The 27,435-nt window shown below is 37.5% G+C and overlaps 2 protein-coding genes across 14 annotated transcripts in view; one reads left to right on the forward strand and one right to left on the reverse strand.

Annotated features, from left to right (window-relative positions):
* Window positions 1-21: 21 nt before the first annotated feature.
* TIMM9 (translocase of inner mitochondrial membrane 9) lies at window positions 22-27,357 on the reverse strand. 5 transcript variants are annotated; one of them, XM_081795937.1, is made up of 6 exons: window positions 27,324-27,357; window positions 12,425-12,513; window positions 10,531-10,643; window positions 1,817-1,881; window positions 1,347-1,442; window positions 22-443 (listed from the first exon to the last, which is right to left on the reverse strand). In XM_081795937.1, the coding sequence occupies exons 4-6, from the start codon at window positions 1,853-1,855 to the stop codon at window positions 309-311; spliced, it is 270 nt and encodes an 89-aa protein (XP_081652063.1). In that variant the 5' UTR covers window positions 1,856-1,881; window positions 10,531-10,643; window positions 12,425-12,513; window positions 27,324-27,357; the 3' UTR covers window positions 22-308. The 5 variants fall into 5 exon arrangements, with proteins under 5 accessions (XP_081652063.1, XP_078304336.1, XP_060475919.1 ...); XM_078448210.2 differs by lacking the exon at window positions 10,531-10,643 and adding an exon at window positions 9,439-9,492 and having other exon boundaries at window positions 27,324-27,356; XM_060619936.3 differs by lacking the exon at window positions 10,531-10,643 and having other exon boundaries at window positions 27,324-27,342.
* The window catches only part of KIAA0586 (KIAA0586 ortholog), a 113,652-nt gene continuing 102,264 nt past the window's right edge, over window positions 16,048-27,435 (forward strand). For 6 of the 9 annotated variants that reach the window (XM_078448198.2, XM_078448200.2, XM_078448199.2 and 3 more), the window contains exons 1-4: window positions 16,049-16,903; window positions 17,821-17,891; window positions 21,146-21,215; window positions 22,822-22,891. In XM_078448198.2, coding sequence (XP_078304324.2) covers window positions 16,705-16,903; window positions 17,821-17,891; window positions 21,146-21,215; window positions 22,822-22,891 — 410 coding nt within the window. In that variant the 5' untranslated portion in view covers window positions 16,049-16,704. Of the gene's footprint in view, window positions 16,904-17,820; window positions 17,892-21,145; window positions 21,216-22,821; window positions 22,892-27,435 lie in introns of all 9 variants that reach the window. The other 3 variants (XM_078448202.2, XM_078448201.2, XM_078448205.2) reach the window with 2 other exon arrangements.

The following is a 27,435-nucleotide window of genomic DNA, read 5'->3' on the forward strand; positions in this document are numbered from 1 at the left end:
TTTTAAAATTAACAGTCACAATTGAAGAAACAATGGTTTATTTATCTAATGAAGTTACCAAGCTGCTGAATCTTAAGGCCTCAACAAATGTTGCATCTTATTATTTTGATTGAACAATAAGACCTTCTATTTTGATTATTCATGGTAAATAGCAATTTTGTTTCTCTAGTTGTTTCCCACTTGCCAGACAGTCATGACAGTTTAACATGGTGGCTACTGCTTTCAGGGGATTCCATCAGATGAATCCTCATTTCCATCACAACAGCTGCTGGCAATGTTTCATCTAAAGTCCAGCCATCAGGACTCCTCTATCGTGGTTGGCCAAGGAGTCCTGCTTTGGCTGCCAGGGCTTCATTCTGCTGAATATGATATTCCTGAAATCTCATGGATATTCTTTGTGTCATTTTTAAATATTTCTGTAAGCAATGTTCTGAACAGGTGGTCTAGAAATAAAAAGAGAAGATCCAAGAGGCAACACAGAAATATTAATTTTTTTAAACAATGCATGTATTTTTACATAAACAACCAGTGGGTGCTTTTCTTTTCTTTGAATATATGAGAACTAAATGGTATTGAGTAGTGAGTGATCATAGCTTTCAATTGTTAATAGTTTCATCCATTTACAAAAATTAATATATACTGAATGCCTACTAGTTTGTAAGCACTAAAAACAACGGTAATGTCCCTGCCTTTTGCATATCTTATTCTGATTGTTAAAACATAGGCCCAGTAGTTTGTTCCTTTTTAATGAGAAGCTCCATTCCCAATATTCTTAAATTTCAACACTTCTTTTTAACAAGATTATACTTAGCATTTTTCAAACTTTGTCATTTACTTAACAAGGACTTACTGATTGCTAGTTACATGTTCTTGGCATGAATGAATATCACTTTCAGCCAATATATAAATGTTTTGATGAGGGTATTAAAAGTTACGACTTCTGAGAGGATTACGTTTTCAGAGTCCACCTATGCAATATGAGCCACCAAATTTAAGCTCTGCTTTTTCCAAAATTAACCTGAATTCTCAGGGTCAAGTTTCTCTAGCCAGGCCATCTTGACTGAAAGCTAATAGTAAGAATCTTTGCCATGGAACAATAATTTAGCAAGCCTCAGGCATCTTAGCTAAAAAAACCAAAATCTGCCATGGTACGGTAGGACTGTCATATTAAATTTGGGATCATTAAACTCAAGGCCATGGGTCTCGACTGCTTCAGTTCCTCTGAGCAATGGAACATAAAACCACATTCCTGTAATAACTAGGAACAAGCGAAATGGTGAGGGGGATCTCATTTCTATTGTTTATGACAAGCTTTCAGAGTTTTTAGTGGGCAGTGCTTTTCATACCTCTTCAGGTTTTACTTCTCGTGTTGTGAAGTCTTTAACGCAGTCCAAAAAGCAGGTTTCTGTAAGTTTATTGTAGGTTCCAAGAAATTCTTTAAACTACAAACAAATCAGAGCATTCTTTAATATTTGGTTTTTTAAAACAAAGATGTTTTGAAACTTTAATTACTGATGTTTTGTATTTGGGCAAAATACCCTGTTATACTTGAAATAATTCTTTCCTTCACTCAGGTGGGTATAGTATGACCTGTAGAGTATGATCTATAAAACATAGTCAAATTTTCTAGTTAAGTATTTTTTTTTGCATTATCTGTCAAATTATCTGAAAAAAAAAAAATGTTTCATATGATTTAAAATCCATTTTTGGAAATGAAATTTGAAGTTATTTTGTGAGATCACTGACTGACATGGTTGCACCCAGAAGTGCCTTAAATTTTTCGCAAAATTCTTTTTCATTAATTGTAATACCTTACCTGTTTTATCTGATCAGATTCTGGTATTTGTGCAGCCATATTCTTTTGATATGTTTATTAGTCACCTAATTTAAAAATTAAGGAAAAGTTAGTCTGTGAACAAATATTTTTTGGCTCACTGAAGAGTTAGGTATTAAAACAAATACAGGTTATTAAAAGAAATGAAACGAAGTTTACCTGAAATTATTCTTTATTTTATAAATTTCTAATGGGGTATGTAATTATATCCATCCTCCCAGGTCATTAATGGCAACAAGGAACGCTATAGTTTAGAATTAGATTTTTTTAATGCTGGCCGTGGGCCCCGTTTATCTAAATTTCGTTTTAAGACAGCTTGCTTTGCTACCTTGCAAAGTCACTTGCCACAGCCTCATTCCTAGTAGTTTTAAGGGAAACCAAGAGATCTCTGATGTCTTCTTCAAGTACATAACTATTCCACTGGTTCCTAATGTAACTCTGACCTAACATAACAACGATCCTTCTGTTATCTCTACATAAATACAAAGCTTCTATTAATTGTTCATAAGCACCATCCATTTATAAATCAACAACTGTAATGAAAGATACTCAGTTTTCTAAAAGACTTTAACGGAAGTACAGGAGTTGTACATTCTGTAATTCAAAAAGTGTAATCACAGAGACTTATTAGAAACTTTTGAACCTATGACACTTGTGATCTAACTTGGGGGCAACAGAGAAGTGAAGATAAGTCAAAAAAGCCTTTCTGAATTACTAGGATTTTCACATTGTTAAATGGAGAGCCCAGGCTCAGTTAATCCAGATATAACAACATATCCCATTACTTACTTGTTCTGTTCTGGCTAGTTCTACAATAGATGAACATCTCATATGAAAGATTTATATGAAATAAAGCTTTTTAAAAGTAGAAATTAAACAGCATGAAAAGGGAAGAGTAAGCAAATACTAACCATGTATACTGTAAACTAACAGAACTTCTAGGCATTGTATTTAGCTTTGAGTTTTCTGATACTGAATGCAAACATGATAAACCAAAAGTGTGTATCATTCTTATAGACTTGTCAATATCTAAAGTGGCTGTGAAAAGCAGGAAATTTTCATGAAGCTTATATGGGGATAAAACTAGGAAATTTCAGCACAGGACAAAGTGTACATTACTATCATGAAAAAATTTTTTCATTTTGATTAATTAATACAATCAGTAGTAATTCCATTGCAGCATTTCCAACCACGTATACACCTGCTCCTCTTTTGCATTTATTCTTTACTCCTCTTTTTTCCTTATCCTTAAGTTCATATTACTGACATTTTTTTCATATGCAAGGGAAAGTACTCATTCTTTTCTATCTGGTTTTTAAGATATTTATATTGTTTATTTGTGAGAAAGACAGAGTGTGAGTGGGGGAGGAGCAGAGAACAAGGGAGACACAGAATCTGAAACACGCTCCAGGCTCTGATCTATCAGCACAGAGGCCAACGTGGGGATCGAACTCAAGCGACAGGGGATCATGACCTGAGCTGAGGTCAGAAACGTAACTGACTGAGCCAGCCAGGTGCCCCTGCTCTTCTTTTTTTTAAATAATTTTTTTAACATTTATTTTTGAGAGACAGAGACTGACAGAGCACGAGTGGGGAGGGCAGAGAGAGAAGGAGACAGAGAATCCGAAGCAGGCTCCAAGCTCTGAGCTGTCAGCACACAGCCCAGTGCGGGGCTCAAACCCACGAACCATGAGATCATGACCTGAGCCGAAGTTGGACGCTTAACTGACTGAGCCAACCAGGCGCCTGTCTACTCCAGATGTTCTAGCCTATAGTTTTCTTTGAAGTAATGATTCATAAAAAGTATAATTGTCTATACTTAAGAGAATCTTTGGCTTAGCAGTAACATGATATAGACCATCTTTGCTATTAAACCTCCTCTATATCCCTTACAAATAATGCAGTAGAGGTTTTAGGTTAGCCCAACATGAGGCAACTAGCGTTCCATAAACACCGAAAACGTTAACAAGAATGCTCTTTATTCCTATTTTATTTCACTTTGTAAACAACATACAGTTGACCCTTCAGCAATGTGTGTGTTAGGGGCACCAACCCGACACACAGTCAAAAATCCGCATGTAACTTCTGACTCTCCCAAAACTTAACTACTGATTGGCTACTGTTGATTGGAAGCCTTATTGATAGCATAGCTACTTAAGACATGTTTTGTATGTCATATGTATTATGTGTACTGTATTATTACAATAAAGTAATCTAAAGAAAATGTTAAATCATAAGGAAAAGACATTTATAGTACAGTACCGTAAAAAATCTGCATAAAAGTGGACCTGTGTAGTTCATACCTGTGTTGTTTTTCAGGGTCAACTGTATATGTTTTTACCACATAAACTACCTCAAAAATACCAACAGTTACCGCAGGTCACAATTTTTTAGGTGTTACTGTGCTGTTATAAAAAACCACTAACCAAAGAGACAGAGGATTCTATAAGTATGTCATACAATGCAGTTTAGGACTAGTGCTTCTGGGAAGATGGAGTGAGAGATGTGCTTTTCCCAATTCCTCTCACTAAATACAACTAAAAGCCCTGGACATTAAATATAAGACAAACCTGAGACTAAAAGGTGGAGAGAAGAAAGTGTATTGGCCAGGACCCTTGGGAACTGAGAAACAAAATAGTGGTGAATTCTCTTTTTTGCAAAGAGTTAGAGCTGAAGAAGCCAGCAGTCAGCAGATGCCAATGGGCACAAAGCCCTCCATGCCCCCAAAGCTGGTCCTCTCTAGCCAAAGGGCCAGGAAAGGGGAAGCCTATAAGACAGAAAACTTAAAAAAAAATTTTTTTTTGAACGTTTATTTATTTTTGAGAGACAGAAAGCATGGTGGGGGAGAGGCAGACAGCGAGGGAGACACAGAATCTGAAGCAGGCTCCAGGCTCTGAGCTGTCAGCACAGAGCCTGATGCAGGGCTCGAACCCACGAACTGTGAGATCATCATGACCCAAGCTGAAGTTGGATTCTTAAGGTGCCCCAAGACAGAAAACTTTTAAACGATAATAGCTATACTCCAGGCAAACAAAAAAATTGTGGCCTGCATCCCCAACCCGCCCCCCCCCCTCCCCCCACCTCCAATCAACTTAAGCCAAAGCTGGGAGCCTAGACTTCCACCCTCCCTAGGCTGTAATAAGGCATTCCAACCCCTACACTTCAGAGAAGGGAGATTAGGAAGCAAGGACTTCTTTCCTTCCTGGGCATTAATGAGGGCCCTTCACCCCCAACAGGTGTCAGTGGAAACCACATGAGGAATGGGGACATCTACCTCAATTGGCAGTAATGAGGTATCCTTCTCCCTCCTCTCCAGGTGGTAACAAAGGAGGCCTCTTTGAGATTCAAGACTAGCTTTACTGTCATATGGTAATTAGTCCACATTCTCTCCTCTGGTGTCAGTGGAGACAGTGGGAGCAGTAATGAGACATGCTAGTCCCTCTAAGCCAGAGTGATACCAATGGAGGCCTACTAGAGAGCCCTAACTCCTACAGTTGCCCTGGCAGTAATGAGGAGCACACCAGCCCCCACACACCTTAAGTGACAGAGTGAGAAACCTGGACTTCTAGTCTACACATAGCAGTACCTGCCCCCACTTCCGCTAATGGAGCAGTGTCAAAAGGAGCCAGCTAGAAGAGAAAGTTTAAACAAGATCTGGAGCCTCATAATACAATATGTAAAATGTCCAGGTTACAATAAAAATTCACTCATCATACCAAGAACTAAGAAAATCTCAAACTGAATGAAAAAAGACAGTTAATATATATCCAACCCTGAGATGACAGATTTAGAATTATCTGACAAAGATTTTAAAACTATTATAAAAAACACATCAATGAGCAATTATGAATATGCTTGAAACAAACAAGACATTAGAAGAACCCAATGAAAATTTCAAGAGGTGAAAAATAAAATAACCAAAATAAACTGAACAGATAGATTCAAGAAGTGAATGAATGCAAAGAGCATAATCACAAAGAAGTCTACATCAGGATGTCACAGCCAAACTTCTAAAAACTAAAGATAAAAATTTTTGAAAGCAGCAAGTGAAAAAGTGACATTTCACCTGCAGGGGAAAACAATTAGGATGACATCAGTCAATCTAGAAACCTGTGTCTAGCAAAAATATACCTCAGGACTGAAGGGGAAATCAAGACATTCTCAAATGAAAGAAACTAAAATTTGTTGCCAGCTGACCTACCCTAAAAGAAGGATTAAAGTTCTAAACAGAAAGGAAATGATAAGAGGAGACCTGGAACATCAAAAAGAAGGGAAAAAACAGTAATAACAAATGTGAGTAAGTACAATACACTTTCCTTCTCGAGTTTCCTAAATTGTGTTTTTTACATTCGAAGCAAAAATTATAAGACTGTCAAATGTGGTTCTAAATGTATATTATAAATGGTGAAGGTAAAAGGAGGTAAAGTTTCTGCACTTTACTGAAACTTGTGTTGACACATTAGACTGTGATAAGCTATGTATATATCATGTAGTACCTAGAGCAATCACTAAAAAAGATACATAGGGAGACACACTCAAAAATACTATAGATAAATCAAAATGAAATTCCAAAATATACTCAAGTTATCCACAGAAAGGCAAGAAAAACAGAAAACAAAAAATAAAACAGCAACTTTAAGCCCTAATAAACAATTACATTAAATATAAGCAATAATCAATTAAAAGAGATTGGTAGAATGGATTAAAAAACATGACTAACTATATGTTATCTATCAGAAACTTACTTCAAATATAATGATTGAAAATAAAAAGGATGAAAAAAGATCTGTCAAGCAAACGATCAAAAGAAAATAGTGCATATGTTAATATCAGACAAAGTAGGTGTCAGAGCAAAGGAAATTACAAGACAGAAAGGGATGTTCAGGATTAATCTACCAAGAAAACACAGCAGTTTGCACCAAACAAGAGAGTTGCACAATGTACAGAGTGAAAACTAATAGAACTGAAAGGAAACAGATCTAGTTGGGGACTTCAATATCCCTCTCTCAACAATTAATAGAACTGGACAGAAATTTTACAAGGATATAGAAAAACAACACCATCAACCAACAGGAATCAGTCAACATTTATAGAACATTTTACCCAACACCAAAGGATACATATTTTTGTCAAGAGCCATGAAACACAGACCAGGACCACATTCCTGAAACCACAGGAAACATTCTGGACCACAAAAGCAGCCTCAACAAATTTTAAAAGAATTGAAATCACACAGAATGTGTTCTCTGACCAAAAAGAATCAAACTAGAAATTAGTAACAAAAAGAAAATCTCCAAACATTTGAAAAAAATACTTTTTTTAAAAGTTTATTTATTTTTGAGCAGGGCGGGGCAGGGAGAGAATCCCAAGCAGGCTCCATGCTGTCAGCACAGAGCCGAATGCGGGGCTCTATCTCACGAATTGTGAGATCACGACCTGAGTTGAAATCAAGAGTCGGACGCTCAACTGACTGAGCCACCAGGTGCACCTGGAAAATAAACTGCTTCTAAACAATATATGGGTCAAAAGGGAAGTCTCAGAGAAATTTTTAAAAAATTACTGAACCGAATGAAACTGAAAACAAAACATATCAAAATTTGTGGCACACAGCTAAATCAGCCACAAGGAAAACTGGCACCTAAAGGCATTCACTAGAGAATAGTAAAGGTCTCATATCAATAATCTAAACTTTCACTTCAAGCACCTAGAAAAAGAAAAGCAAAATAATGAAGAGCAGAAATTAATGCAAACAAGTGCAACAGATAATAATCAAAGAAACAACGAGCTGGTTCTCTGAACAAATATTATAACAAACCTCTAGCAAGGCTAATAAAAAATCACATTATCATTATAAGGAATGAAACTGGATATATTACCATAGGCCATGTAGACATCAAAAGGGTAACAGCACTACAAACAACTCCATATACAGAAATCTAACAACCTTGGGAATGCAAGCTGGTGCAGCCACTCTGGAAAACGGCATGGAGGTCCCTCAAAAACTAAAAATAGAACTACCCTACGACCCACCAATTGCACTACTAGGCATTTATCCAAGGGATACAGGTATGCTGTTTTGAAGGGACACATGCACCCCCATGCTTATAGCAGCACTATCAACAACAGCCGAAGTATGGAAAAAGCCCAAATGTCCATCGATGGATGAACGGATAAAGAAGATGTGGTATACATATACAATGGAGTATTGCTCGGCAATCAGAAAGAATGAAATCATGCCATCTGCAACTACGTGGATGGAACTGAGGGTATTATGCTAAGTGAAATTAGTCAAAGAAAGACAAAAATCATATGACTTCACTCATATGAGGACTTTAAGAGATAAAACAGATGAACGTAAGGGAAGGGAAACAAAAATAATATAAAAACAGGGAGGGGGACAAAACAGAAGAGACTCATAAACAGGGAGAACAAACTGAGGGTTACTGGAGGAGTTGGAAGGGGGGATGGCTAAACGGGTAAGGGGCACTAAGGGGGAATCTACTCCTGAAATCTTTGTTGCACTATATGCTAACTAATTTGGATGTAAATTAAAAAAAAATTAAAAAAAAAAAAAAAATCTAACAACTTATTTATGAACTTGTATTATCCTGATATCAGAACCAAAGACCATACATAAAATTACAGTAAAATATCCTCATCAAATAGACATAAAAGTATGTGACAAAATAATAACAAATGTAATTCAGCAATATATGAAAGAATTATTCACCTTGAATAAGTGGGTTTACTCTAGACATACAAGGCTGCTTCAGGATTTAGAGAAAAATCATTAGATCATATCAATTGATGCAGAAATATCATTTGACAAATTCAACACCCATTCATGATTAAAAAAAACTTTGAAAAATAAGAAAAGAGAATTTCTTCAACTTCATAATGAGTATCTACAAAAAACTATAAGTAACAGTGAAAGGCTAAATATTCTCTCCTAAGATTGTGAGCAAGACATGAGATCTGCTCTTACTACTCTTAATATACTGCTGGAAGTTCTACCCAGTGCAGTAAAGCAAGAAAAGAAAATAAAACATACCGATGGTAAAGGAAGAAAATAAATTGTTTCTCTTTGCAGATGAGATAATTGTGCACATAGAAAATCCCAAGGGATCTACAAAGAAACTCTTAAAACTATCTCTATATACTTGCAATGAATATGCCGACAATTAAAAGTATAATACCATTAACAGTCACTCAAGAAAAATTTAGCAGTGGGGTGCCTGGGTGCCTCAGTCTGTTAAGCGTCCGACTATGGCTCAAGTCATGATCTCACTGTTTATGAGTTCCAAGCCCTGCAACCAGCTCACTGCTGTCAGTGCAGCACCTGCTTTGGATCCTCTGCTTCCTCTCCATCTGCCCCTCCCCCGCTCATGCTCATGTGCTCTTCTCTCTCTAAAATAAATAAATAAACATTAAAAAAAAAAAAAAACCCTTAAAAAATTTAGGGGTAAATCTAACAAAGCATGTATAGCACTTGTATGCTGGAAAATATAAAATGCTGATGAAAAAGAATCAAAGACCTAAATAAATGGAGGAACATATTGTATTCATGGATTGGAAGATTCAACATAGTAAGGATGTCCATTTACCCAGAATTAATATACAGGCTTAATGTAATTCCTATCAGGTCCCAGTGAAATTTCCTGTAAATACAGACAAATTTATTTTAAAATTTATATTGCCAAAGGGATTAAAATAGTAAAACAAATTAAAAAAACGAGTAAAATGGGAGGAGGTCTACTTGATTCTAAGACTTATTATAGAGTTACGGTAATCAGTATAGTGTGCTATGAGTGGAGAGGTAGACATAGTTCAGTGAAACAGAACAGAGAACCCAGAATTAGGGTTACATAAATATGCCCAACTAATTTTTAGTAAAGGTGCAAAAGCAATTAAGTGAAGGATAGCCTTTTCAGCAAATGGTGCTAGAGCGATTATATATCCATAGGAAAAAATTTAGCCTCGAAATCTCTCACTTATGTGTGAGTTATATAAAAATTAACTCAAGATGGATCAGGAACTTAATAAAACATAAACTATTAAAATTTATAGTGACAACACCAAATTCTGGTGAGTACGTGGAAAAACTGGATCACTCAGTTAGTGGTAACGTAAAACTGTAATGTCACTGCAGTGGACAGTTTGGCAGTATTTTCGAAAATTAAACATGCAACTACCAAATGACCCAGTGATTGTATTCTTTGGCATTTATCACAGAGAAATGAAAACTTACATTCACACAAAAACCTTTACATGAATAGCTATGGAAACTTTATTTGTAACAGTCAAAAACTGGAAACCATCCAGATGTTCTTCAGTAAGTGAATGGTTAAATTGGTACACCAATGCCATGGAATAACTCAGCAATAAAAAGGAATGAGTTTTTTCTTCAGACTTAAATTCTAGTAACTATAGGCTATAATACTGTTTTCAGTAGAATTTAGTGATTTATCACTTACATGTAACACCCAGTGCTCATCACAACAGCTGTACTCCTTAATGCCCAACCCCCACTTGGCCCATCCTCCCACCCAACACCCCTCCAGCAACCTTAAGTTTGTTCTCTGTAGTTAGGAGTCTATTAAGATTTCCCTATTTTTTTCCCCCCTTCCCCTATGTTTACCTGGTTTCTTAAATCCACATAAGTGAAATCATACGGTATTTGTCTTTCTCTGACTTACTTCAGTTAGCAAAATTCACTCTAGGTCCATCCATGTCGTTCCAATTGGCAAGATTTCAAAAAAGGAATGAGTTATTGATGCACACAAATTGGAGGAATCTCCAAAGAATGATGCTGAGTGAAAAAAACCAATCCCAAAATGTTATATGCTGTATGATAACCCTGGTCTCCGCATGACTGGTACTGGTAATTGGTCATCTTGTAATTCAAGTGAGGATCAATGTTATATATAGAACATTCATGAAATGACAAACTTACAGAAATAGAGAATATATTAGTGGTTGCCAGGGGTTAAGGCGGGGACAGGGGTAGGAGGGAATTAAATATTGCTATAAAAAGATGAAGTAAGAGACTTCTGTAATGGAAATGTTCTGTATCTTGACTGTATCATCAATATCCGGGGTGTGATATTGTATGTGATATTTTGTAACACGTTACTATTGTGGAAAAGTGGGTAAAGGGCACAAGGGAACTCTGCATTTTTCCCTATAATTGCATGTGAACCTACAATAATCTCAAAATAAAAAGTTTAATATAAAAAAAAAAAGGTTGCTCAGCTGTCTAATCCTTGCCAAAGAGCAAGATGCAGCGTGCAGTGTAGTGTTAGCAAATGTCCAGAACTAAATTTCTTTTGGCTTCTCACTCAGAAAACAGCTTGAAATGATCCAAGAACTGGTAAAATAACTTTTGTGAAAATAGGTGTTAAATGAAACCACTGTTTTACGAGAACTTTAAAAAATACAAGAGCAATAAAATATGCATTATGGAGCTTGGTTTACCAACAGGCCTCTAGCTGAAATGACAAAAGGACATCAATAAGACTGAGCCTTCTGAATTGTTGTACAGTAAACTCACTGTACAAGACATTGATGTTTCTACACACAGAAAACAAAAACAGATGATTTCCTTACTTATAAAAACCTTAGAAATTTGCATGTTTGCAGATTGTGATGTCAAAATCCAGTTCTTTTTCCTACTCCTATCCTTTTATTTCTTCAGGTTAAAATTCATATATAATCACTTTTTAACTAGAGTTAAGAGAGGCAGGTCTGAAATATTCAAATGTTAAGTTTCAGAGACTGGTAACACTGTGCTGATTCTACCCCACTTGCCCCTTAGTATATATACAACTCATTGTGGCAAATGATGGTTGTTATTGGGAAGTCTTTACCAATGTGTAGATGAGGAATGCTCCAAATGTTCTTGGTGTGAATTTTATCTAAAAATTATTTTCTTGGTATTATTTGTAATATACAGTCATTAACAGTATATATCTCCTCTTTAAATAAAGTTTATCATATTATGAGTAATCTATTTCTTGAGAATTTGGAAAAGAAATAGTTCCACTACTCAATTCCCAGATCTACAACTGAACTCAAGAGCTAACAGTTGGTTTTCTCAAGTCTGCCTAAATCTCCAAAGCTCGTCTCTGTCTGTCGTCATGAATATACTTAATTACAGGCATTTGCTCCTAGAAAATATTGGAGATGACGGAGTGAATGATTTTCACATTTACTTGCTAGTCTGGTGTCTTCCATGTCTTGGAGCATTCTGTTTTCCAGTTATTTAATCCTAAATCATGCTGATTAACAAAGTCCAACAGCCACACACACCACCTGATGATGAAAACAGGTAGAAATAATGGGGTTGCCCTTTGACTTAGTCCTAATTTTCAGCTATTACAGCAAATGTTAGTTATTGTAGAGGCAACTATTCAATCAGAGGTTACCTTATGGTTATATCTCTGAAACCTAGAGAGAGAAGGAATGGATGAGTTCTAGAATCTCTGGCTTAGGTCTTGGGAATGATCACAATACTGTTGTTTTTGTGTCAAAATATATAATAAAACCAGGGAACTTAAGAATAAAGAGATTTTATCAGTCATCAATTCAAACCTTTTCTGATGCATGAGTTTCCTTTTTGTTCTGGAAAATTAGTTGTCCAACCTTTGCTTGAATGTCTCCAATGAAGCCTGATTTCTTACCTGAAAAATGAGGGGATTACAGTATGACTGCTGAGGCCCCTTCAAGCTCTGTTTGATGAATTGTAAGCTTCTGACGGCTAAATTATTTTCAATAAGTGAAATTAGTTTCCTCAATCTATTCTGAGGTTATAATTCCTTGGCAGATGTATTATGAGATGTATTAAAAATACTTAAGATCCTTATCTTCCCAGGTAGTATGTTTAGGTAAACACAAGACAAACAATTCCCAGAAAATTTTGAATATTAAAAAAACAAACAAAAAAACCCCCCAACTAACCAGGATTTAACAGGGGAGATGCAATTTCTTTTTTGGAACCCTATGCAGATTTGTACCAGTTCTGGAGCCAAATTTCTACTTCTGTTCAAACTTAGTTTGCAGTAAGTTATTCTACTGATGTCCTTGTCCTCGGCCATTGCCACAATACCTGACCCTGGTCTCTGCATGACTGGTACTGGTAATTGGTAATCTTGTAATTCAAGTGAGGATCAAGAATGGATGATAAAACTACTGGGTGATAGTTGGAGAACAGGATATATCCATGGTCTCAAAGTATCTCCACAAGTTACTTTTCATCAAAGAAAAATGGTCCCTTTATATGGCAAAGATCTGGCAGTCACCACCATAACCAGTAAAGACACATATCAGCTGTGTGGTATTCTTGCCAAAAATGTTTGATCTGATTCTGATCATGAGGGAGTAATTAGGAAAATCCACAATGTGGGACAATTTGTAAGACACCTAGACTAGTCTTTTCAAAAAGTTAAAGCCGTAAAGAAAGTAATAGAAGGCTGCTGTAGATTAAGTGACTAAAGAGTCATGACAACTAAGCGATGTGTGAACTTCGGACCTTGAATCAAAAAAAATATTTGAGTTAAAAATAAAGACATTTTTGGGATAATTGGAGAAATCTGAATATGTTACCTTATTAGGTGTGATAATCTTATTGTGGCTATGTAACAGATTGTTCTTTTTTTCTTATTTTTGAGACAGAAACAGAGAGACAGACAGACTGTAAGTGGGGGAGGGGCAGAGAGAGGGGGAGACAGGGGATCCAAAGCCAGCCAGCCGTGTGCTGACAGCAGAGCCCAGAGAGCCCAAGGGGGTACTTGAACCCACAAACTGTGAGATCAGGACCTGAGGGGAAGTTGGAAGTCAGAGGCTTAACCCACTGAGCCACCCAGGCACCCCTGTAATAGACTGTTCTTAAGGAGATATATGGTGAAGAAATTAGGGTTAAAGGTCATCATGTCTGAAACTTACAAACAAACCAGCAAAAAAGGTGTATCTACTTACATAGGTATGTATGGAGCTAGGAGAGTGGGAAACCAGAAGCAAGTAAACATGTTAACAAAACAAAAGAAATGAAAGAAAACAATCTTGTGAGCCATGTTTTTTGTTTCAGGGCTGTCGGTGTCTTTGATAGGTCAGATGTCTAAATTGAATTGAACTAACTTGTCTGATGAGTATAAAATAGGACTCTGCCACATCTGAGCAGGTTTAGGAAGTTATGTCCGATTAACTGGCAACCCTAACTCAACTTACTATTAAGCAGAACAGAAATTACTTTTGAAAGATTATTGCTTTTGGGTTTAAAGCATGGCTTCCAGGCCTGAAACATAAGCCCATGAGTTAGACTAGATGGGGGCAAGACTACTTGGGTTTCAGGTCTGATACAAAAGGGTTTGTAAGATCCAAATCAAATCATTTATCCAAGACATTTTAATAAGTTTCTATGCCTATGGTCACACCTTGTAGACTGCAGGGGAAAGGTCACTTTTTAATATTTAAGCTTCACCTAGAAAATAAGGGAATTAATGCTCTGTCTCTCTCTGTCCCAAAAATAAATAAAAAACATTGAAAAAAAAATTTAAAAAAAAAAAAAAAAAAAAAAAAAAGGGGCGCCTGGGTGGCGCAGTCGGTTGAGCGTCCGACTTCAGCCAGGTCACGATCTCGCGGTCCGTGAGTTCGAGCCCCGCGTCAGGCTCTGGGCTGATGGCTCGGAGCCTGGAGCCTGTTTCCGATTCTGTGTCTCCCTTTCTCTCTGCCCCTCCCCCGTTCATGCTCTGTCTCTCTCTGTCCCAAAAATAAATAAAAAACATTGAAAAAAAAAATAAAAAAAAAAAAGAAAATAAGGGAATTAAGTCATCTTCAAAGTCTCTGACACTGTCAATCTTTTAATTCACCTACATTAAAACAAATTGTGGACAAACAGGTACCTTAGAGCCCATTTATGAAGAGAGAAATGTAACTGAAATAAATAATTACAGAAACTTCTTAAGAATAATTAAAAGGTTCTCCAAAGCTGAGCCCTTAAGGTCCCCTTTAATCCTAGGGATTTTTCTATGAAAGTAGACAGCGGAGATGTAAAAATAAAGAAACTCTGCTATTTAGCTTTTACAGATTACACTTCTTGCTTTGATTAATCGCTTTAAAAACCTTTAGTAATGCGTAAAGGAAACGTCTAAATAGTGCGTTCTCAAAAATTAGCAAATCAGATAAGGGATGTTTGTCCATGGTATTCTGTCTGTAGAGAAGATTTTTCAGTTAAAAAGAGGGTCTCTTGCCTGTCAGCTCAAGGTCACTGCGTGGATGCTTTACAATCTAACTCACTGTTCCAAAACAAGACACTGACTCCCCAAACCCGGGCTGGAGGAGGCTCAGGGCCTCAAATTCCGACCCTCACCCCGGTAGCACGAGAAGGTCCCCGGGAAGGTCCCAAACCTGCTCTGGGGACGCAGTCTCCGCAACCCTCCCCCCTCCTCCCCACAGTCCCAAGTACACGCGGAGGCCTCCTCCAGAGACCCCTTCCACCCTTCCGGAGCGTAGTCTCCCGCCCCCCGCCTGGGAACCCGGGATTCTAAGGGCAGAGAAAAGAGACCATACTTAAGCACAGGCTCTCGCATCCGATACCAGTGCAAGGGTGGGGGGCTGCGCTGCCAGTCCAGTCTAGGGGCGGAGGGTCTGGGTCAGGGCGGGCGCCGCAGCCGCTGGATGGAAGAGAACACGTGGGAGAGGCGATGTCAAATAGCCCTTAGACTTTTCGACGCGGATTCGTTATAACGCAGGAACTCTAGAGGGAAAGCCGCTATCCCCAGTGAATTCTAAAATCCTTTGGTGATTAAGTTTTGTAGTTGTATGCTTTGTCAGTGCTCTCTTTTCCTGACTTCCAGGCCAACAATAACCCGAATCAGTCGAAAGTTTTTGTAAAACTTACTTACTTAATCCCGCGTCCCTAACGGTCTCCAGGAGCTACACTGTAAACAGTCCCTAAGCAACAGGAGTGGTATTTCCAACTAGGTCGGGATCTGTGCGGGCCTTCGATGGGAATTTCGAGTTTTATTCAACATTTAAATCTCGTGGGGGCAGTGTAGTGTCTTAAAAGAAACAAGAAACAAAACAAAAACGACCAAATTCACACGTTCTTAAGCCTTTTACACTGGGAGTTTGTTTCCACCCGGAGAGGGATGGACGAACACCCGAGAGCTTTCGGCTTTTTCGTTGGTTGTTTTGGATGACTATCTTGGCGCGCATGCGTGTTGAGTCTCAGGGGGCCGGCTTAAAGGGAAGTGGACGTTGACTCGCGGGCAGCTGAAGCTGTTGTCGGATTATACCTGTGACTGCGCGGTCGCCGAGCGTTCGGCTGACTGGGAGGGGTGAATTTAGGTGTCCGATGGTTGCATCTGGAGGAGTGTGTAAAACTCTGGCGGAAGACAACTATTAAGCTTCTTATATGGGTGATTTTAAAGCATTTCAGTTTTGCTTGAGTCCCACCAACGAATCTTAACACTATCTGTTTGGTTTTGCACTGCCAGTTCTAGGTTTGGGGAGTGTCGTTATGGTTATTGTTGCTCACGCGGCCTCTTATCATCCCTACTCTCAGATTCCCTGGTGTATGCATTAGTGGACTGAGTGGGATTAATGGGTAAATATGGTGTTCTAGTAGTCTCTAATCCTGGATTAAATACCAAATTGAAATTTCTAGCTTTTTGTATAGTCTATTTAGACATTGATTTATTTACAGGTTGATGACTGGATGTTTTAAAATCACTTGAAATTCACATTTTGTTTATCATACTGCTCCTTCGTTCCTTCTCCCCAAAGTCCCCAAAGCGGTGAAAATTTTGTTTTGAAGTTTTACGGACCTAGAAGAAATTCTATTCAGAACTGTGGGACTAGTTTTGTTGCAAAATATGAAAGGCTCTGAGTTTAGTCTGGAAAAGAAAAAAAGGGTTAAAATACCAGCGAGGAGACTTCGTGAGGTAGTTTCTCCAAATCAGGGAGATTATTCGGTTTTGCTCAAAGATGAGTTGCCCTGTGTTCCTCCAATGTTGTCTGCAAATAAACGTCTTCCTGTTAGAACCGAGGCTAGCTTGAAGGGAACGTTATGTGGTATGTGACTACGAATAGTTCTCACTTTTGTAAATCTTTAGTCTTTATTTTCATTTCGTTTTTTGCGTTTCAGAATTTAGAGGATTTTATATGTTTAAATTCTCAAACATAAGATACATCTAGTTTGTATAGATGTTTGAAAGCTGACCCCTTTCCATGGGGAAATGGCTAGCATAGTCAGTCTAATCTATATATCATATCGAATAGGTGGAATGAATGAAACATTTCCCATTGTGTTTTTTCTTTGTGTGGTTTTTGCACATTGTTCTTGTTCACATCTGTGGTGGACACACTTAACTAGTATGATGTGCTTACTGTTCATCAATAGGGGTTTTTACCAAATGCTCTACCTTCTGTTTGGATAGTGTTATTCAATTTGGCATGTAGAAAAGCGTTAACTTCTGCCTCTTGATGGCTTCCGTATTTCAATTCACTTAACCTGTCTGGAGTTCAGTGAAAATGAAGAAGACATATGCTTTGCCCATTTCACTGATAATTGTAAAGATCAAATTAATAAATATATGTGCAAAAACAAAAAAAAATGCTTATATAATGCTGCTTTTTTGGGAGGGAGGGTATGACATAATAGTCTTGCTTTTATATCATGTACATATTTTATTCCTGGCTAATGATTCTACCCATGCTTTGTCTAAATCCAACAGTGTAACGATATATTTTAAAACATATTTATCCCACTTGATTGTCAGTACTGACCCTTATTTTCCTAAATATCAACTGTAAAACTTTCATCAGAATATATGTTAATTACATCTTAAGTTTGTTTGCATGAAAAGTGCCTCCCAGTATAGATTTTGCATTAATATGGAGTTGACAGTTCTTGAATCATACTTGTACAGTTTTTAAAGGAAAAGGTTCTGATTTTAAAATCACTCAAATTGATTCCTTTGTTTTGTTAGGTTCATCAGACTTGACTTCTGCTAGAAATTATCTGCAGCCTCCACTAGAAAATTCTACTGTGTCGGAAAGCGTAAGCAAAAGAATTTGTAATTCCATTCATGTTAAACTTTTCAGTATTGTTAAGTAATGTATTCTTAAATTATGTTTGATGAGCAACAGGCCTTGTTTTTGCTTAAATTTCACTTACAAAGAAATGTTTTACATACTACAGTTGCAACTTGAATAGCATTGAGACATTAAACAATCTTCCATAGAATAAAAAATACTAGTTATTAAGATGTTGAACACTGAGAGAAATACTGTAACTGAAAAGAAGCTCTGCTCTGAGCTAAGGAAAACATATTCTAAACTAGAGACTTAACTTACTGTTAGGTAAAGGCAAAGAAACAGTAGGAACATCATTTTTAAAAAGTGAGGTGTGATTATATATCATTCAAGCTATTGTGAGGTTTTATGTGTGGTTTTTTTGAGCGGTCTTTAAAAAATAATAACATGGGGGCACCTGGGTGGCTCAGTCGGTTAAGCGTCCGACTTCGGCTCAGGTCACGATCTCGTGCTCCATGAGTTCGAGCCCCGCATCGGGCTCTGTGCTGACTGCTCAGATCCTGGAGCCTGTTTCGGATTCTGTGTCTCCCTCTCTCTCTGACCCTCCCCCGTTCATGCTCTGTTTCTCTCTGTCTCAAAAATAAATAAACGTTAAAAAAAAAAATTAAAAAAAAAATAATAACATGAAATTCTCATCTTTACCTTTATAATCCTGAAAATATTTGATGATAAATATATTTTGTTCATGCAATCTAATTAGATTTTGATCACCAATCATAATGTTGACTATAAATTGTCCATTAAACAAGTCTTTAAAGAAGAGAGTTTCACAATATAATATTTTGAAAATTGAAATTCATTCCTGGTAAGAATGAAATTAAAGCTGTTTACTTATCAACTTTGTAAAACACTCACAATAAAAACGTATAATTATGTGCTGCACCTGGTCCCTGAGTCAATGCCTAGCCTTTGGGTTGGTATTCTTTGGTTCTTTTTTGAGCAGACCTTTTTTAATGATTAATGGTCTTTGAATTCCATCATCTAAATAATTTCCCAGATGCATGGATATGCTATTATTATATAATTGAAAATAAATTGATGATCTTTGGAAGATGATTAGGATTCCATTAGATTTAATATGGACTCAAAGCTTGTTTTGTGTAGATTGCTTAAGGTAAAATACGCCTGCAAAGTAAATCCAGTTCATTATCATTTTTTCTTGAATACAACCTGTAGTTTGTTTTTGTATCACATTTTTGTTTCATAAATGAGTGCTAAGATTACAGTGTGGATTGACTTGATCAAGCTATTTTAATGAGGAAACTAAAGGAGTTTGTGCCTGATATGCTCATATTTATAAGCTTATTCATTATCTTTTATTCATATGTATTTCTCTACACTACCAGAAAGTAGATATCCCTATTCCTGTTTGGGCCAGTCCTTGCACATGAGTAGAAAGAAAACAAAAACTTTAAAATTCATTGTAGAAAATACAAAGAGAAAAAGGAAAGAAGAAATTCTGTAGCTGAAGTCAACAACTGTTGCCTTCATGTTTTATGAAATAGGACCATACTGTTTTATTATTAGGTAGTATTAAGGATATTTTTCCATGCCATTGATTTTTTTTTCCCTAGAAACTTTAATGGGTTCATAGAATTTCAGTGTATGTGTACCATAATTTATTTGTTCATGTTCCTGTCATTTGACATTAAGTTTTTTCCCCCAATTTTTGATAATATAAACAACCATGTGATTTACATTCTGGTGTATATTTCAGGTCATTTCATTAGGATTAATTTCTGGATGTAAAATTATTAAGTCAAAGGATATGCACACTTCTTGAAATGTTTCTAAATTGCCTCTAGAAAGACTGTATCAATATACATTATTCAGCAAGATCATGAGCAGAATTAGTAGTATTATTTTTCCCCAGCTTTACCAATACAGGGCATTAAAAGTAGACCAAAAAAAAGTTGCCATTTTGATAGGTTAAGAAGGCATTCTTTTATTATTACTGAAGGAGAAGTTTTTTTCATGTATATTGCCTTCTTCTTTTGTGAATTACATATTTATATGCCATGCTTCTTACTCATTTGTAGGAGGCCTTTATATTAATTCCCCAGATACTGTATTCTATTGTATTGTTAACCTCGTTGACTATTTTTTTTAATGTTTTATTTATTTTAGAGAGAGAGAGCATGAGCAGGGGAGGGGCAGAGAGAGAGGTGGGGACAGAGGATTCAAAGCGGGCTCTACACTGACAGCAGTGAGCCTGATGTCGGGCTCCAACTCATGAACCATGAGATGTGAGATCATGATAGTAGCTGAAGTGGAATGCTCAACTGACTGAGCCACCCAGGTGCCCCTCATTAACTATTTTTTAGGAAGTTAATACCTGTTGTCAGGGGATCACTTTCTTTTAATGATTTTCTCTTTACCCTTTTCTGCTTAGCAGGAAAAAAAAAAGAGATGTGTCTAAGGAAGGTGAAGAGCAATGTTGAATGAACCTAGTACTCAAAAAGTTATGGTGTCTTAGCACTGAATAGAATCTTAAAGATGAAGACTAGGGTTACACATGTGAACAGAAAGCTAGTTGCCAGTAGAGAAGCCTTCTGAGACCATATTTGAGCTCAGTGATAAAGAATGCTGTGATTAGTTTGTGATGTTGTTTTTTTTTTTTTATTATTATTATTTTTTTTTATTTATTTTTATTTTTTTTTATTTTTGGGACAGAGAGAGACAGAGCATGAACAGGGGAGGGGCAGAGAGAGAGGGAGACACAGAATCGGAAACAGGCTCCAGGCTCCGAGCCATCAGCCCAGAGCCCGACGCGGGGCTCGAACTCACGGACCGCGAGATCTTGACCTGGCTGAAGTCGGACGCTTAACCGACTACGCCACCCAGGCGCCCCTCTGATGTTGTTTTATGTGTTGGCCATCCTTATGTACTCCTTTTGACTCACAGTGAATCAGATTTTCACATTAAACTGTAGCAACTGAATTGTTAAATGACTCTCTCTGCTAGAAGTGGCAAGTGGATATTTGAGTATGAATTTCAGGGCCACAGTTGCTTGCTTGTTCATTTACTTGCTCATTCAGCTGATCCTCGAGTACCTTCAAGGTACCTAAGCATTGCAGTGGTTCTGGGAATTAAGTCTATAAAAGCACACAATCCTGCCCTCCTAGAACATAGTAGTCACATAGCTAGTAAATGCTACTTGATGAGTAATAAATCATAAAGATATCTTAGCCTTTCATTTCTTCCTTTCACATCCCAAAGGATTTTCCTAAAGACGTTGCAGTGCAGGGGTTGCCTGTGGATAAACTGGAAGAGAGCAACAGACAAAAAGGTAAAAGGATAGATTTGCTTTTCCTTTTTTTTTCCCCTTGTAAAATACACATAACAGAATCTAGCTCTTTCTCTCTCTTTTGTTTAAGTGTACAGTTCTGTGGCATTAGATACATTCACATTATGCAGTTATCACCACCATCCATTTCCAGAACTTTTTCATCTTCCCCGGTTGAAACTCTGTACTCATTAAACACTAACTCTCCATTTCCCCCTGCTCTAGTTTTTTTTTTTTTTTTTAATGTTTATTTATTTTTGAGAGAGACAGAGACAGAATGCGAGTGGGTTAGGGGCAGAGAGGGGGAGACACAGTATCTGAAGCACGCTCCAGGCTCCGAGCTGTCAGCACAGAGCCTGACACGGGGCTTGAACTCATGAGCTGCAAGATCGTGACCTGAGCCCAAGTCGGTCGCTCAACTGACTGAGCCACCCAGGCGCCCCCCCTCTTCTAGTTTTATGATTGACTTATTTCAGGTAGCAGGTCTTCATGGCTCATCTGTGTTGTATGTGTCAGGAGTTTCTTTATAAGGATAAGATTTTAGGTTTTTAGCTTTTAAGATGTTCATTGATTTTTTTAAAAGATACTTATTAAATAAATTTACATTTTTTTCTTATTATTTTTTAAATTTTTTTAAATGTTTATTTATTTTTGAGACAGAGACAAAGCATGAACGAGGGAGGGTCAGAAAGAGGGAGACACAGAATCTGAAACAGGCTCCAGGCTCTGAGCTGTCAGCACAGAGCCTGACGCGGGGCTCGAACTCACGGACCGCGAGATCATGACCTGAGCTGAAGTCAGCCGCTTAACCGACTGAGCCACCCAGGCGCCCCCATTTTTTTCTTATTATTTTGATTATTTCATTTTAATTAGTTTTTCCTTCCAAATTAGGCTAGTAGTGGAATCTTTAAAATCCAGAAAAAGGTTTGCAGTGGTAATGGTAATGTTTTTATTACTAACCTATTGCATAAATTCGGGATTAAGTACTTAAAAGAATTTATAAATTCTGAATTTAAGTTTTGAATAGTCTGGTAAGATAATAGATTAAAAAATTAAAAATATGCTTTGAAGAAATTAATGTAGTGACATTTTTTATGTAGTTTTATTTTTATCCACAGTTTTCTCTTTTGAATTTGAGCAAATGGCTCCAATTTGGCCTCATGTGTTTTTATTATATTTTTTCCCCTAGGGTCTAGGGTTATGACTATTTGAAAAAAATATTTTTTAATGTTTATTTATTTTTGAGAGAGACACAGAGTGTGAGCAGGGGAGGAGCAGAGAGAGAGGGAGACACTGAATCCAAAGCAGTCTCCAGGCTCCGAGCTGTCAGCACAGAGCCCAGTGAACCCATGAACCACGAGATCATGACCTGAGCTGAAGTCAGATGCTTAACTGACTTAGCCACCCAGGTGCCCCAGGTTATGACTATTATTAATCAGTCATTTAGTAGTCATTTAGTAGATCACGGCTACTACTCACATTTTTTAAAATTAAGAAATCTTATTGCTGAATTCCTAAGCATTCTTAAAAAGCTTTTTTTTTGGTAGCTTTATTAAAATTTAACAAATTTTTAGGAATCTGAAGTATATTTTGTGTCTCAATTTTGCAGCAAATGACATCTTTATTTCTCGGTACACCATGGGACAGAAGGATGCTCTGAGAGCAGTTTTAAAACAAAAGTAAGTTTCATTTACAAAAATTAAGTGGGCCATTTCTTATGTTTTTATATGGTTCTCAAAGATTAGTTTCATTTTTCTTTTTTTTTTTTTTTTTTATTTATTTTTGGGACAGAGAGAGACAGAGCATGAACGGGGGAGGGGCAGAGAGAGAGGGAGACACAGAATCAGAAACAGGCTCCAGGCTCCGAGCCATCAGCCCAGAGCCCGACGCGGGGCTCGAACTCACGGACCGCGAGATCGTGACCTGGCTGAAGTCAGACGCTTAACCGACTGCGCCACCCAGGCGCCCCTAGTTTCATTTTTCAATGTGTGAAATACGTATAAAGCATTTTTTATGGTGCTGGACACATAAAATACTCAACAGCTATAACAATTTTTAGTATAGAAGAAGTACTGTTCTAAGCATTAACTCAATACTCACAAAATCCAATGAAGTATATTCCATCACATCTCAATTTTACAGAATCCCCATGTTATAGATGAGGAAACATGATGGCACATCATAGATGTGCACACAGAGATGCATATAGATGAGGCACACAGAGATTGATTTTTCCGCAGGTCATTTAGGAAGTATTCACTGGGCTAGGATTCAGACCCAGGCAGTCTGCCTCTAGAATTTGCTCTCTTAATCTCTTCACAATACTACTTGTAGCAATGGTCAACTAGTTCCGAATACGTAATACTTACTATTTACTATCCAAGGACGTTTAGACTTTTCCTTGTCAAGATTTAAGAAAGGGACAAGGTTAGCATCTGGATGGAGTGAAGGGAGACCACGGCTACTACTCCATCTAAATGTTCCCTCCCAAGTTTATCTTAAATACCAATGAAATACAAAACCAACCCTGACAACAGCACCGTGATAAGCATATGTCTTCACTACTCTGGAGGCAATTTTTATTATTATTATCATTAGTGGAGATGGGATGAGATACATATCCTTAGGCTAAATGTATCCTACTCCTGAAATGGTACAGTCTGGAAGGCCCCTTAGAAAATAAGAAAAATGTTTACTTCATTTTGAATTCTCATTTTATTAAAAAAGGAAATTTTATATTCAGTAAATGGAAAATCAGTATGGTGTTTTCAATAATAGAATTTAAATAAACAAACTATTTATAACTATTAAATAAAAACTGTTTAAAAGTTTATTATTTTTTCACCTACAGTTGTCCATGGCATACATATTATGCACTGGGAAGCATTGGACTAACAAAAGTAAATACTATCTGTAAAACACAAGGGGGTGATCTGAGCCAGCCAGAGTTTAATAGCTGGTTGTTTGTCCTCATCATGTTTTTCCTTTTTACCTTTGCTCACCAAACGATTCCCAATATGTAGATAGTGGTTAGGAAAGGAAACTGGATGGTAAATTATATCCTGGTTTATAAATATATAAGAAAAAGTGAAAGTAAGGGCGTGAATTGTGGCACGGTCTTTCAAAGTCTATAGTTGAACCAAAAATCACAGATTACATCTGACTCATTTGGACAGACAGTGATTACCACTCCTTGCAGCTGACCCTCCAGAAGAAGAGGTTGCTTGCAACCATAGTAGGGACCTTATCAACTTGTTTTCAAGTTAGAACTCTTCGAACTGAAATCTCTCAGAACTCTCAGATCAGGGAGGGAGAAGTTGTTCATTAACAAATAGACAGTGAACAGTAATTGAACACTACACTTCTTAGTAGGTCTCTTCCCATTCAGAATGAATGAACAGAATTCGAAAGCAAAAACAAACTAGGAAAGGCGTTGAGAAGCTGACTGCAATGTATAGAATAATAACTGAATCAGAAATACAAAAATGACCCCTGTTGGGTTAAAAGACAATCTAACTATGTCTCAAGAGATAGATTTTGCTGTAGTCAATGTCACTTGAATTTATTGTGGTTTTTAAAAATGTTTATCTGTTTTTGAGAGACAGCACATGGGAGAGGGGCAGAGAGAGAGGGGGACAGAGGACCCAAAGCAGGATCTGTGCTGACAACAGAGAGTTTATATGTGGGGCTTGAACTCACCAACCGTGAGATCATGACCTGAGCCGAAGTTGGATGCTTAACCAATTGAGCCACCCAGGCGCCCCTTGAATTTATTGTTTTTAGAGAATAGTAGATGGAATTTGGCAAAGTGATCCTAAAATTTACCTGGAAGGACATACAGTTGAGGATATATATACATAATAATTACATACATATGGAATACACATAGTTGAGAATAGCTAATATGGGGGGAAAGAACTTGAATGATGGAAAATTTGTCCCATTTGATATGATATGCTCTAAAGCTGTACTAGTAAAAAGTAATAGACTGGAGCCAGGAATGAAAAGTATGGCCAGAGCATCTAGAACAGAGTAGAATGCCCTTACTGTGTAGCTGGAGAGGAAGCAAGGGGCTAGATTATAAACTTTAAAGAAGAGAAGTGACCAATCATCTTAAAATGTTAAATTATGATATATAATTCTTAAAAGGCTCATTCAGATAGCAGTTATCAAAAGATGGATCAGGGGGTGCCTGGGTGGCTCAGTCAGTTAAGCATCTGACTCTTGGGTTCAGCTTAGGTCATGATCTCGTGGTTCGTGGGTTCAAGCCTGCATTGGGCTCTGCATTGCACTGACAGCACAGAGCCTGCTTAGGATTCTCTCTCTCTCTCTCTCTCTCTCTCTCTCTGCCCTCCTCCTCCTAAAAAAAAAAAAAAAAAAAAATAGATGGATTAGAAGAGGACTGAACTATTCAGTCCAGGAAACCAACTGGCTACAAATTTTGTAGGGATCTCTTTGAGAGAGATTCAGTTGGTCCTCAATACATTGGAGGATGGTAGGGTGAAGGCATGCTGGTTTGGAGAAGAGTAGACGGATTTGGAAGATGACTTAGAGATGGAATTGACAATTAGATGTGAGAGTGAAGAAGGAGCTAAGGATGAATCCCAGATTTTTGGTTTGTATAAATGCATGGTCAGTAGTAGTGTTCACTGAGAAAGGACTCTGGGGCGCCTGAATGGCTCAATGGGTTAAGCATCTGACTCTTGATTTGGGCTCAGGTCATGATCTCAGAGTCATGATATTGAGCCCCATGTTGGGTCTGCACTTGGTGCAGAGCCTGCTTTGGATTATCTCTCTCAAAATAAATAAACTTTCAAAAAATTCTGAAAAAGAAAAAAATTGAAGAAAAAATTTCTTTTTTCCCAGTTTTTTACACTTCATAGCTATTTACATTTGTTACGTTGAGGACTTAATTTGATAATTAGAAAAAACAAAACTTAAAAGCCTATAAAGAAGTTGATGTCTAGTTTTACCTTGTTATTTCTCTTGTTGGTTAATTTACTTTCACTTTATTTATTTTAATGTTTATTTACTTTTGAGACAGAGACAGAGTGTGAGCAGGGGGAGGGTCAGAGAGAGACACACACACAGAATCCAAAGCAGGCTCCGGGCTCTGAGCTGTCAGCACATAGCCCGACGTGGGGCTTTAACTCATGAACTGTGAGATCATGACCTGAGTGGAAGTCAGCCGCTTAACCGACTGAACCACCCAGGCGCCCCTCTTATTGATTAATTTAATGTAATCATGTAGAATGAACGATCTTAAAGGGTAAACACATTCAGACTTAAGACAAGAATACTAAAAGACAGGAATATCTGAATTATACTTTTTTCAACGTCACTTAATCCGATTTATATTGACAGCCTGCTATGTGCTTAGTTCTTTCTTACTTGCTGTTTGGCATTTAAGAAATCCCCCTTCTCTGCCCCCACCTCCGCCCCAGGTTGCTTAGAGCTTAGTTGGGGAGAGAATATGTATGTATGTGGAGGAATGAGTGATTAGAACTGTGATAGGAAGCAGTATTGCATTTAATAGATTATGAAACTGTTCTGCATAGACATTTAAACCATGGGATGGCTGCTTATCAAGCCTCAATTGTGTAGTGTGGGCAGTAAAAGCAAAAGGAGCTAGGAAGGGACAGATCAATTGGAAGTGTTTAAGGACAAGGTTTTGAAAAGGGGAAGGCTTGTGTTGGATCTTAAAGTTGAATGGAGGAAGGTTGAGAGATCAGTGAGAAGCATGGAGTCAGCTGAGGCAAGGGTGTGGTGTAGCCAGTGAGGAGCAGTGTGACTCCTGAGAGTTGTCTGTGAAGTGATAGGAGGCGAGGGCATGGCCAGAGGATAGTATGTGTGGAAGGTCAAACAGAAGAAATTAGCCTACCCATTTGTCTCTAAGGAATAATTTTATATTGTTGAATGGTGGAGAAATGTATTTGGGAACTTTTTAAATGAATAAAATCTGCAAGAATGAAATAGTTGGCCAGAGGTGATGAAGTTGGGTTGTTTTTGTTTTTGTTTTTTTTACCAGAGAAGGAGAAGCACGAAGGGAGAAGTACTATTCTGAGAGAGTGAGATGTTGTGGGAAGATCTCTAGGATCTTACCAACCCTACCTTACTGTTCTGTGACCTTGATCAAGTAAATCCTGTTACCTCTGTGAACCTCCGTTTCATCTATAAAATTAGGAAGTTAGGATCGGTGGTCTTTTGGGTTCCCCCTGCCTCT

Source organism: Panthera onca, chromosome B3 (assembly GCF_046562875.1).
Source record: "Panthera onca isolate mPanOnc1 chromosome B3, mPanOnc1 haplotype 2, whole genome shotgun sequence".
NCBI lineage: Eukaryota > Metazoa > Chordata > Mammalia > Carnivora > Felidae > Panthera > Panthera onca.